This window comes from Scaptodrosophila lebanonensis, unplaced genomic scaffold, assembly GCF_003285725.1.
Source record: "Scaptodrosophila lebanonensis strain 11010-0011.00,11010-0021.00 unplaced genomic scaffold, SlebRS2 tig00000001-arrow-pilon, whole genome shotgun sequence".
In the NCBI taxonomy this organism is placed as follows: Eukaryota; Metazoa; Arthropoda; class Insecta; order Diptera; family Drosophilidae; genus Scaptodrosophila; species Scaptodrosophila lebanonensis.
In genome coordinates, this window is record NW_022060529.1 from 22,377,943 (window position 1) to 22,388,610 (window position 10,668).

General features: G+C 39.6%; 6 protein-coding genes across 6 annotated transcripts; 3 read left to right on the top strand and 3 right to left on the bottom strand.

The window, feature by feature from the left end:
- Positions 1-37: 37 nt before the first annotated feature.
- LOC115629899 (mRNA turnover protein 4 homolog) lies at positions 38-1,053 on the top strand. The gene is made up of 3 exons (XM_030526502.1): positions 38-160; positions 213-460; positions 525-1,053. Exons 1-3 carry the CDS (start codon positions 133-135, stop codon positions 990-992), a joined length of 744 nt encoding a protein of 247 aa, XP_030382362.1. The 5' UTR covers positions 38-132; the 3' UTR covers positions 993-1,053.
- Positions 987-2,252, bottom strand: LOC115629890 (SAGA-associated factor 29). Its single transcript, XM_030526491.1, has 3 exons — positions 2,092-2,252; positions 1,419-2,040; positions 987-1,366 (listed from the first exon to the last, which is right to left on the bottom strand). The coding sequence occupies exons 1-3, from the start codon at positions 2,128-2,130 to the stop codon at positions 1,152-1,154; spliced, it is 876 nt and encodes a 291-aa protein (XP_030382351.1). The 5' UTR covers positions 2,131-2,252; the 3' UTR covers positions 987-1,151.
- Positions 2,253-3,135: 883 nt separating this feature from the next.
- LOC115634155 (protein midgut expression 1) lies at positions 3,136-3,882 on the top strand. The gene is made up of 3 exons (XM_030531735.1): positions 3,136-3,273; positions 3,331-3,601; positions 3,660-3,882. Exons 1-2 carry the CDS (start codon positions 3,221-3,223, stop codon positions 3,524-3,526), a joined length of 249 nt encoding a protein of 82 aa, XP_030387595.1. The 5' UTR covers positions 3,136-3,220; the 3' UTR covers positions 3,527-3,601; positions 3,660-3,882.
- Positions 3,883-6,735: 2,853 nt separating this feature from the next.
- Positions 6,736-8,622, bottom strand: LOC115629344 (transcription factor AP-1). The gene is made up of 3 exons (XM_030525796.1): positions 8,434-8,622; positions 7,769-8,326; positions 6,736-7,710 (listed from the first exon to the last, which is right to left on the bottom strand). Exons 2-3 carry the CDS (start codon positions 8,292-8,294, stop codon positions 7,376-7,378), a joined length of 861 nt encoding a protein of 286 aa, XP_030381656.1. The 5' UTR covers positions 8,295-8,326; positions 8,434-8,622; the 3' UTR covers positions 6,736-7,375.
- A 150-nt stretch (positions 8,623-8,772) lies between these two features.
- LOC115629432 (60S ribosomal protein L29) lies at positions 8,773-9,327 on the top strand. Its single transcript, XM_030525893.1, has 3 exons — positions 8,773-8,791; positions 8,939-9,054; positions 9,111-9,327. The coding sequence occupies exons 2-3, from the start codon at positions 8,953-8,955 to the stop codon at positions 9,237-9,239; spliced, it is 231 nt and encodes a 76-aa protein (XP_030381753.1). The 5' UTR covers positions 8,773-8,791; positions 8,939-8,952; the 3' UTR covers positions 9,240-9,327.
- Positions 9,304-10,658, bottom strand: LOC115629423 (queuosine salvage protein). Its single transcript, XM_030525882.1, has 2 exons — positions 10,188-10,658; positions 9,304-10,133 (listed from the first exon to the last, which is right to left on the bottom strand). The coding sequence occupies exons 1-2, from the start codon at positions 10,546-10,548 to the stop codon at positions 9,358-9,360; spliced, it is 1,137 nt and encodes a 378-aa protein (XP_030381742.1). The 5' UTR covers positions 10,549-10,658; the 3' UTR covers positions 9,304-9,357.
- Positions 10,659-10,668: the final 10 nt, after the last annotated feature.

The following is a 10,668-nucleotide window of genomic DNA, read 5'->3' on the forward strand; positions in this document are numbered from 1 at the left end:
CCAAATGTGGCAGCGAAGTTGGCAGGGTCTTTCTCAGCGAGCTGGCATCCCCTGCAGGTCGTGCTCGCACGTGTCTTCTGTTGTTTAAAAGAGGGCATTTTAGATTGAATTTTTTTAATATAACACAGCAAAATGCCGCGCTCTAAACGAGACAAAAAGAGTAAGTGAAATATTCGAGATTTCCGTAATATCGGTACTAACACTATTTTTAGTATCTTTGACGAAGACTGACCGCAAAGGGCTCGCTTGGAAACAGCGCATTATTGAAGATATCAAATTCTGCGTGGGAAAATATCCTAACATATTTGTGTTCCAGGTCCAAAATATGCGCAACAATCTTCTGAAAGACCTACGGCAGGAGTGGAAGCGCAATTCACGTTTCATATTTGGAAAAAACCGCATCATGCAAATCGGCTTGGGCCGTACTAAGTCCGAGGAAGTGGAAACAGATTTACACAAGGTACAAATCCTATATAAGTAAAGATTTGTATAAAATTCCGTACCTAATCAATGCTTTTCTGCAGCTATCGAAGCGCTTGACAGGCCAAGTGGGTCTGCTCTTTACAGAAAAGTCTAAAGAGGAAGTACTAGAGTGGGCTGAAAATTATTGGGCAGTGGAGTACGCGCGCAGCGGTTTTAAAGCAACGGAAACCGTCGTCCTTCCTGCAGGGCCACTTGAAGAATTTGCTCACTCAATGGAGCCACATTTGCGTTCCCTTGGCATGCCAACAAAATTGGAGAAGGGCATTGTAACCATTTACAGTGATTACACGGTTTGTGAAGAGGGTAAGGTGCTTACCCCGGAGCAGGCAAGGATACTCAAATTGTTGGGCAAACCAATGGCCCAGTTTCGTTTGACAATGAAGTGCTCGTGGACAAAATCTGGTGGGTTTCAGTTACACGTCGATGACGATATTAACGATGAAACGCTGGCCGATAGCGCTATGGAAGAGGACGAAGCCTTTGAAGATAATAATAGTGATGATGATTAGTTTTATTTGCAATAAAGTTAAGGTTAATGTATATACGTAGCTATATATATCGTACACCCAATGCAAGTCTTCTTCATAATGATCTGACGAATGTGTCAATCTTGCAGTTGAAAGTGTGTAATCGCCAGTTTTCTTTGTCAAAAATATCCCAGTTGTTGCTTAAGCTGAAGATAGATTGCCACTGCCACTTCCTGCGCTCTTTTTTGTGGGCCTATAGGCAATTACATATCGCTGAGCGACTGGGAGTGGTTCAGCATAGCCGTTCATATAGGAAGAGTCCTCAAAGAGTACCTCATAGTCTTCTGTAGCAGACTGTGGTAGTCGGTGCACAATAGCCTTGTAAAAGCACGTCGTTTGAGGATAGAGCGCCATTACTATAAAAAATTTATAAACATCGTTACCTAAATTTTGTTTACAATTACTTACCTACAGTGTCCTTTGGAAAGAGCGCATGTCCATCTGTCTCAGGATTAGCACGCATCAGTGGTAAAGGAATTACCTTGCGTTTGCTCAAAACGTGCCGATCCTTTTGCTCTTCGTCAATGTCGATGACATCGTATTTGTTCTGTCGATGCAAAAACTGAACTACTTCCGCCAATATCCAGTTCTCCTCGTCGTCAATGCCCTTAGCCAGAGCGGCGACATTGTCACCCACTTTCGCCACGTAGCTGCTCTCAGCCGGTATGGCGCCACACAGTGCAGGGGCACGCTCGCCTGGCTTGCCTACAAACAGTGGCAACGTCTGCGCTGACAGCTGTACCATTTTCATAAGCGCGCCACGTCTAATGGCCTCTTTGTTCCCGGCATTCCTTGCCTGAATGCGTCGCTCATTACGGATGTTTCGTATTTCATGTATCTTGGCCAACGCCGCTCTAATGGTGGCTTCTTCTTGCGTGGCTTCGATAAGGCTAGTCTTCAAAAGAGTTTTTAGCTTTGGGTTTGTTGTTTGCCCTTGCTGGGCCCGCACTAGGGTCGCGATAGAAGTCTCGGCTCGACGTCGTTCATCATCCACCTTATGTATGTGCTGTTGTATATCCTTCAGGCGGTCCTATTCAAAGCAAAAGCGTTTAGCTATACCTTTAAGGTCAAAGGTACTCACCTGAATTTGTTGAGCTGCACTCTCAGCCGTTAAAGGCATTTTTTAGTTGATTTCTTATAATTATATGGTTCAAAATGTTTACAAAATGGTAATGCGAAATCTTTGTTTATAACAACAATAACAACACAGCCGCACAGTGTTGAAAAACTTGTATGTAGCGGCAATCACGACTCACGCTCATCACTACGACGCAAAGCTAAAACCGTCTGTTTTCAAAGCGTGATAAGAGATTGTAATAAGCTGTAATATGAACTATCGACACAAAACTCCTCTTGTCGAATGAATTAAATAGTTTCCTGCCCATTGCTTTGTATATATAGGATATAAATTATAATAAAGTTCACTTGTTTCAAAGTTTCTTGTTTCACTTGTATTAGACGGCTTCTCTAAAGAATTTCTAAGCAGTATAAGCTGATATATGCATGTATCTTAATTTAACAGATACATACATATATATTTAGATATATAGCATGTGAATTTTTTTTAAATTTATTTTATTATTACGTTGCGCAACAACCTGCAGCTTTGGCAGTTTTTACAGAATTTTAAGGCTGCAAGTAATTTGTAAATTATCAATCATGCTTATAAAACAATGATGGTAGGCGCCGTGAATTGAACCGAGTGGAAAGAACTTACATTGTGAGATCCCTGCTAGCTCGTTGATCTAAAATATAATTATTGATATTTTCCATAGTGGTGCTATATATTGTAGGTAACGTAACGAAATAAATATTCACGTTATTCGAGAAATTTTAGGGTTCTTTGGAAGCCCCTCATATACTATACATATGATATTTACATTTATGTATGTACATGTTACTCATTTAAAGGTTAAACAAAACGTATTGTGTGAAAAGAGTTGCAGTTGCAGCGCTTCAATGTAAGCAGAATTGTTATGACGCCTTTAACTCACCTGGTATTGTGCCGTTGATAATTAACACTTATCAGTCGATTGTGTTTTCCGCGCCGATATGATTAAAGCTTTTTATAGTTCGGCCGCCACTTAAATTATGAGTAATGTCATTTCAGTCGCAATTGTGCTAAGCAAAACATAACAACCCATTTTGTGGTAAAGGCTGTGAAGTTTTTAATCTTAAAGTACATAAATAATATATATTAAAAGATCAACATGTGCAACGCTCTATGGGAATGTATCAAGTGTCCCGGCAAAGTGGTTTGCTGGTACGGCTCTCTGTAATGGTTTTGAAAACATTATAGTAATTTTGATTATTTTTTCAGTTGCTGTGAATGCGCTTGTAAAATGTTGATGAGCATTATATGTTCGGGAATCATTCTGTTGGTCGTCATTGGATTGATTGTTTATTTCGCGGTATATTATAACAAGGATAGCAGCACTCCCGAACAAACTGCCAAATCCATCGAGCCCCTTAAACAAAGCTTCCGGCATTACTTCAAGAGTTTAAATGAATATTAAATTTCAGTTTTATCTATAAATAATAAACCAACTATTTCCAAATACACCATTTTATACTGGACACGTCTTTTATCTGTAAGTATATTGGTACATAAATTCATATAGTGGCATGAACTAATCTCAGTTTTTACAGTTATCGCAAGCACTGTTAACCACCTAAGTTCCGTAAAAGGGGTTTTTTGTTATCTGGTACACTATTGATAATACTAACCTCAGTACATTTATCTACAAATATTGGCCATTTAGGATTTTCCCTTGTCTGTATGAATCGATTACTTAAAATATAGAAATAAGTAACTCGCCTTGACTCATTTCAATAGACATTGACAAGTTGTCATAATAATATTTAACAAATAGCATTTGCAGAATTCAAAATTACTTTATTAAATATAGTTTATATTTATATACACGAATTCCATTTATAAATCGATACTAAACTGTAATAAAAGTTGAATCAGCTCGGAAATGTTCCGAGTCCAAAATCTTGCCGTATTTATATTTTAAAAGTTTTTGAATTTCTAAAAAAAAATAATTTATGCATATGATCAATGAAAAAACTTCAACAAATCCAACTCAGTTCCATTTTAAGGCGTTATACTATATATCTTGCGTATATCTTGCATTATTTATAAGGACTGGGACGATCAAGGGAGTAGGGCTTGATATTTGAAAACCTTGTAATAAACAGGATAACGATTTCCTATAAGAAAATTTGCCAGAAATTATCACGACAATAATTTTTATATTACCAAATTTTGACAATTTGTACAATCATCAAATAATGGTAAAGCTTTTATACTCTCCATTACCATAAAGTAAATGTTTTCTTAATTAGCATGAAGAGATAAATCGACCTAGATACAAGTATGTCCCCAGGCAATAGGAGTTTATTTTATTTTTCCCACCTTCCCCCGCTACAGAATTTTGTCAATACTACCAATAGTTCCTTACACTGCTTGTCACGTGATTAAGTGATTGAGGTTAAACAATTTACTTTCTATTATATTTTTATGGTAAAAACGGTAGACAGTGAAAACTCCTTTATATCCGCACACCTAAATATGTTAGGCGACCACCTTTTCGTTCGGCGTATTAAGCATTTAAATCGCATGACGAGAGAAATCGATCTAGCCATGTCCGTCCGTCTGGATGAACGCCTCACCAATCAGCAGCCAAAATTAAATCCGATTTGGGTATAAAAGCAATGGTTTCAACTGTGACCCGTTCGTAATGCAGAGCACCTGAACAAATTTAAACTATAAACAAATAAAACACCATTGCCAAAACAGCTCGGTTGATATTTACGCGCAACTGTACGACTTGGAATTCGAAATGGAAACTCCGATGAATAAATGTTCATCCTTGATGATTATTTCCTGAATCGGCTTGGCGTTTCAAACAAGATCTTCAATACATAACGCCCGCGTAGTGAGGACGTGGATTCAAAAAAGGTTGATTGGCCTCCTGGGGACTCCCAGACCTTGATATTTTGTATATACAACGTTATATTATATAAGGGTGGATTAAAACAATATCCATATTAAAAACTCATCATTAAATATCAAAACAAACTGTCTTGTTTTTCATTTTACCCAATTTGTAATTAGTATTAATTAGAGTTTTTATTCAATTGACTTACAAAATATCGTTATTTTCAGTTCAATTTGTTTTTATAGCCTGTACTCAACGGGTGAAAGGCTATACTAGTTTTGTGCGAATGTATGTAACACACAGAAGGAGGCGTGTCAGACCCCACAAAGTATATATATTCTTGATCAGGGTGACAAGCCGAGTCGATTTAGCCAGTACGTCTGTCCGTCCGTCCGTCCGTCTGTATGAGTGCAAGGATCTCAGAAGATACAAGAGCTAGAATTACCAAACCTGGTATCCAGCTTCCCCTAAGCCCTAGTCAAGTTTATTTTTTTATTTTGATACACCCCCCCACTCCCCCGCAATTCGTGTTTTTTTTATAACTCCCGTAATTATTGGAATTTTGAAATCAGTTTTAGTAGTTACGTCCAGTTAGTGCTTATGTGTCCATATGCTAAGTTTCATCATGGTAGGTCAATTCCGAAGAAAGTTATAGCCATAAATAAAATCGCTGCCCATGCTCTGCTTGCAGCGCTGCCCGCAGCTGTTATTGTTGTTGCTTATATATACACGTATATAAACAAGCATAGACAAGTGATGTAAATGTAAAACTTTACATAAAAATGTCTTCTATGTATGTATTAAATAAGTTTTCTTAATTAATTTAATAAATTAATTTAATTTTTTTTAAATAATTTAATTTTTTTTTCATATTTTTTTTAAAATTTTTTTTTGTTGTGGAGAGTACAGGCTGTTTTTTTTCTATCGGACTTGCTCGACTGTAGCGTTCCATCTTGTTTTATTTAGTAAATATGCTCTTAATATAATAGCAATTGTCCCAATAATCATTTTGGAATTGTAAAGCCTTTATTTTAAAAATAGTGTAAGGTTCCTACATTTTGGGTACACAGCAGAGCAAAAATAACCAAGATATGGTGTGTTCTTATTCAAGTGACGAGCAGTCTGTGTATAGCAAACCTTGCACACGTAGTTAATATATACAAGTAATTCTCTTCTAGTTCTTAAAAAGTTATTTGCGAAACAATTTTACTTCAATTCTGCGCTCACAAATTGCAGAACGGAGTTTCTCCTGCTATGGGCGCATATAGCTCAGCGCGGGTGTAGGGTAATTCACTGTCGGGATGGCTCCACTGTAGTATTCTCTCTTGTTTAGTCTTCGCTGTCTACAACACTAAGTAACTCAATAGCTCGGCTGAATAGTGCGGCGAACTCATTAAGAAATTTCGTAAATCAGGTCAAAAAATATACATAGATGTTATAGGAAGTGTTTCCAATATGTGATATAAATTCGAGGTCAAAGGCGATTTGTAGCTGTCAAAGGAATACTTACTACTTCTATTTAGGGAGCTGATAGTTTCTGGTAGGGAGAATCACATGGGAGGTAAAAATTCTATAGAATTTGAAAGGAACTGGCCTGATCAAAGAAGATAATGTTGAAAGCGCGAAGCAGAGCACGCCATTTCAAATAACTAATAGCTTTAGCAGATAACGTTTATTATTATCTTATTTGAAAACTAAATAACGAGATAAACTTCGTCGATAACGTACCAAACAATTTCCGGTCTTCCTGATTATCTTTTTATTAGTCATCAACAATGTTGTTTGCGATGGTTTATTCGTATGGTCAACATAGATAATACTTGTCCTTAGCACTACAGTAAAGTTAAAACTAAAAAACATTAATTGTAAAGGCAACTGAAGCTTACAAATAAAACAAGGCATTGCACGCTACATTACGATTAGCACTAAAAGCAAATGCAACAATAATGGCTGAAAAGGCACTCGAAGCATAGTTAGGTAAGTAGTTTGCGCATTTAAAATAACATCTGTATGCTGAGTAAAACATGTACATTTCTAACATTCAGCCGATGGCGCACTATAGTCTGCTAGTATGACCAACACCAGGCGCTCTCCTTCGGATGGCTCATCGACAGCGTTCTGTGTCACGCTGATAACGGCATTGCTTGGCAAGGACTGCGTGGGTAATATTTCAAGCTGTTCGTCCATGTTTATCCTGGTTGACGTGCTTAGTAGCAGATCCAGTGGTATTTCCTCCTCCAGCGCCGCGGTGTCCAGCAGTTCATCCTCATTGTTGTTTACGCCAACATCGAATGTATTGTTAAGATCTTGGTCCTCTGGTTCCCCTTCTGTGTCAATGTCTTCTGGTTCCAAATCTGCCATAAATTGTTGCATTTCATCCCCCAAAATTACATTTGGCTCCCCCTCAGAATCCCTATGTTATTTGCCCGACAGTAGGGCCGCATTGGGAACGGTTTGGACGGTGCATCCGGCTTCCATGTGTTCGATAACCTGTTGCTTAAGCTGTGCGACATGGTCTTTGAGAGTTTTCACAATGCCGGCCAAATCGGTGTTTTCACCCTTCAGAACCTTGACGCGATCTTCCAACTTAGAAATACGCTCAAGCTTGCGTTTACGGCACTTGGAAGCGGCGACGCGGTTACGTTGACGTTTGCGTTCCAACTTGATCTTCTCCTGAGTTTCCATATCGATGGGACTGACTGTAGGGGAAGCAGTAGTGTTTTGTGGCTCGTCTTTGATGACGGGGAAGCCTTCTGTAAATGAAATGTAATAGTAGAAAACGCCAAGTTGCAGGCACTTCGTTGAACATACCCATGTTTGTATAGGTGAAGGTGCCGCCACTCATGCCATTGTTGACAGCAGTCATAGTGGTGGTTGCTGGTGGATTACTAGCAGCCGTGCTACTCACAATAGGTCCAAGAAATCCCTGGGAACTCTTGCTGGTGTGCAGACTCTGCAACGCTTCATCGAAACCCTTGCCGAAGGCTTCTTGTTCCGAGGTAACTGCACCCACTTTTGTGGGAAAAACGGTACCGGGCTGTGGTGTTTGCAGCAAATTGCCGGACAACAGTATTTTCTCTAGGTCTGGTGTGTTGATTGTCTTGCCCTGCAAATCGGGCGAATCAATGAGTAAAGGTGCCACAGATCGTTTATTTTTTGATGACTTGTTAAGATCCAGAAAACCCGGACGTTTGCTAACGTTCGGCGTTGAAGTGCTGTTGGGTGTTTGAAATTCCATTGACTGCTCGTCAATTGCGACTGGTTCGGTTTTTGGCACTATTTGTGGCCCACCTGTACTTGTAGTAACAGGGTTAGTGGCAGATACAACTGTTTTCATTATTTCCGTTCTGGTTTAATGATGACGTCAGACTGATTGCAACAGAAAAAAATGGAAATAAATATATGTGTAAATTAATGGCGAACTGTGACGTAGGTTGATAACTTGTTTTAGCGATGACTCATAACCGCCACCTTACCAGCAGAAACAGAGCGAACCACAAGTGTGTTTTTATTTCTGGAGCTTTTGTGATTTTCAGCAAACACAGTTAACTCAGCTGGCAACTAAAATTTTGCTCTTGATTATGTTCAATTAGCACGTTGTATTAAATCTTTTAATTTGTGAGAACTTGCTGAATATTTATTATTATTCCCAATTGCGTTTCAATCGCTCTGGCCTCTGTTAACACTAATCTTCTTCTTCATAAGTTGACCATTTATTTATTAGCAAAACCTCACTGTGTAGTTCGATATATCGATTTTTCGGAACTGGCACCTAAAACCGATAGAAGTTCTTGCAGCGTTGCGCTTTTCCTTTTCCGCTGAACTGTCAAAAACGTAGGTCGCAAGAAAATGTGCGGTGAAGAATTAATATTTCTGAAATTCAAACAATTTGAAAAAACTGTTATTAGCAATGAATATAATGTTAACGGAACCACTTATACTAATTCAGATATTTTTCCCCTCTTCCTTGTTGGCTGACAGCTTAATAATTTGCCATGGCCAAGTCTAAGAATCATACAAATCACAACCAGAACAAGAAGGCGCATCGCAATGGCATTAAGCGACCGATGCGTAAGCGCCACGAATCCACCTTGGGTGTAAGTACAACCCTAGTGATATCGTAGTGTTTCCTTACCAAATCCTTCCTTTGCAGATGGATGTGAAATTCCTGATCAACCAGCGTTATGCACGCAAGGGCAATCTGTCGCGTGAGGAGGCAGTGAAACGCTACAATGAACGCGTTGCTGCCCAGGCTGGCAAGCCCAAGCCCGTTGCTTTGTAAATTCCTTACAAGATTTGAACTTTTTAGCGAGAAAGTCGGGTCGAGTAATGAATAAAGAAAAACATTTTTACTAAATACAAAAGTAAAATAACTTTATTTGTGAAACCAGCAGTCACTTTTAATAGTATATGCTCAACACTTTATGGAATGGTATGTACTCCAATTCTTTGGCGTGCGCTCGCCTATAGTCCCAGAGAAAGTGGTCCATTAAAATAGAGTTTACATTGGCGCGCGAAACTTCGGGATGATGTTTCTCCAAAACTTTACGCACAGCATCCTTCACTTGCTCTGTGATATAAATGGAGGCACCACGAATTTCAACCTCCATAGCATCACCATTCTGCATTATAGTATCGGACGACAGCACCTCCATAAGATCTGGTGTGTATTCAAGGCAGTTAAAATGTACAAGCACCTGTGGTACGCGATAGTCTGCGAACATGGTAATTTCGCCAATGTCATGAAAACTGCCTAGACCCTCGCCTCGAAAGCAAGCCCACAAGTCGCCTATAAGGATCTGGGCACGTTTTAATATATTTACGCGCAGTCCTGCATAATCGGCCTGATCGCGAAAACAGGGAAACTCATCTACTATGAGCTGCAGTAGGCGAACCGCAGAATTGTTGGCAGCCTTGACCACATTCTCAAACTTCCCGTGCCATTTGTCCAAAAGTCGCTTTCCAACTTCGTGCAGGCACTTCACACGTTCCAACAGAAGTGGAATGTTTGTGTCGGCTTCGTCGGCTCTAAATACAGTTTTCAACGTGGCACTATCTAGTTCTGAGTATACTGCTGCGTCAGTAATATCCATGCCCTCAGCCATGGCACGATTGATGGCAGCACATAACGCAAAGTATCCTGTGTAGCCATTAACCTTGTATTTTGTGTAATCGGCTGCAAAACGTCTTTTATTATTAATAACTCTATTGGTATAGAAGATGGCCTTACTTGGCGTCCAGAAGCAAAAGTTCAGAGTGTCCACCACAAAAATCCATTCTACGGCATGCGGATCTGTTGGCTTCGGATGCAGCTCGTGCTGTGAGAAGTTATCAACATTTAGGCGTTTCTCCACAACGGCTTTTACAATTTCCTGTGTTAGCCGTTCAATGCCCGCTGGTTTGACCCGCACATACTTAGCATTTTTAACAATATGTTCACCAGATTCGCGTGGCGACAGAGTCATCATCTGGATCGTCGATTTAGAAATAGTTGTTTGCAGGCGCGCAAAAGGGCTTCGTTGAGTAATAGTCCAAACAAAGCGGTGCATGTGCTGTGTGATCTTTTGGCGTTTTTCTGGCAGTTTTCTCATCGCACATTCTGGCAACGCTAATCTCGCGGCTGACGATTTTCGATAGGCAAGCAAATTCCATTTGCCCCATTTATTGTTTATTGGGCAGCAAACAGCAGCATCGCATACGTATCGGCCGCT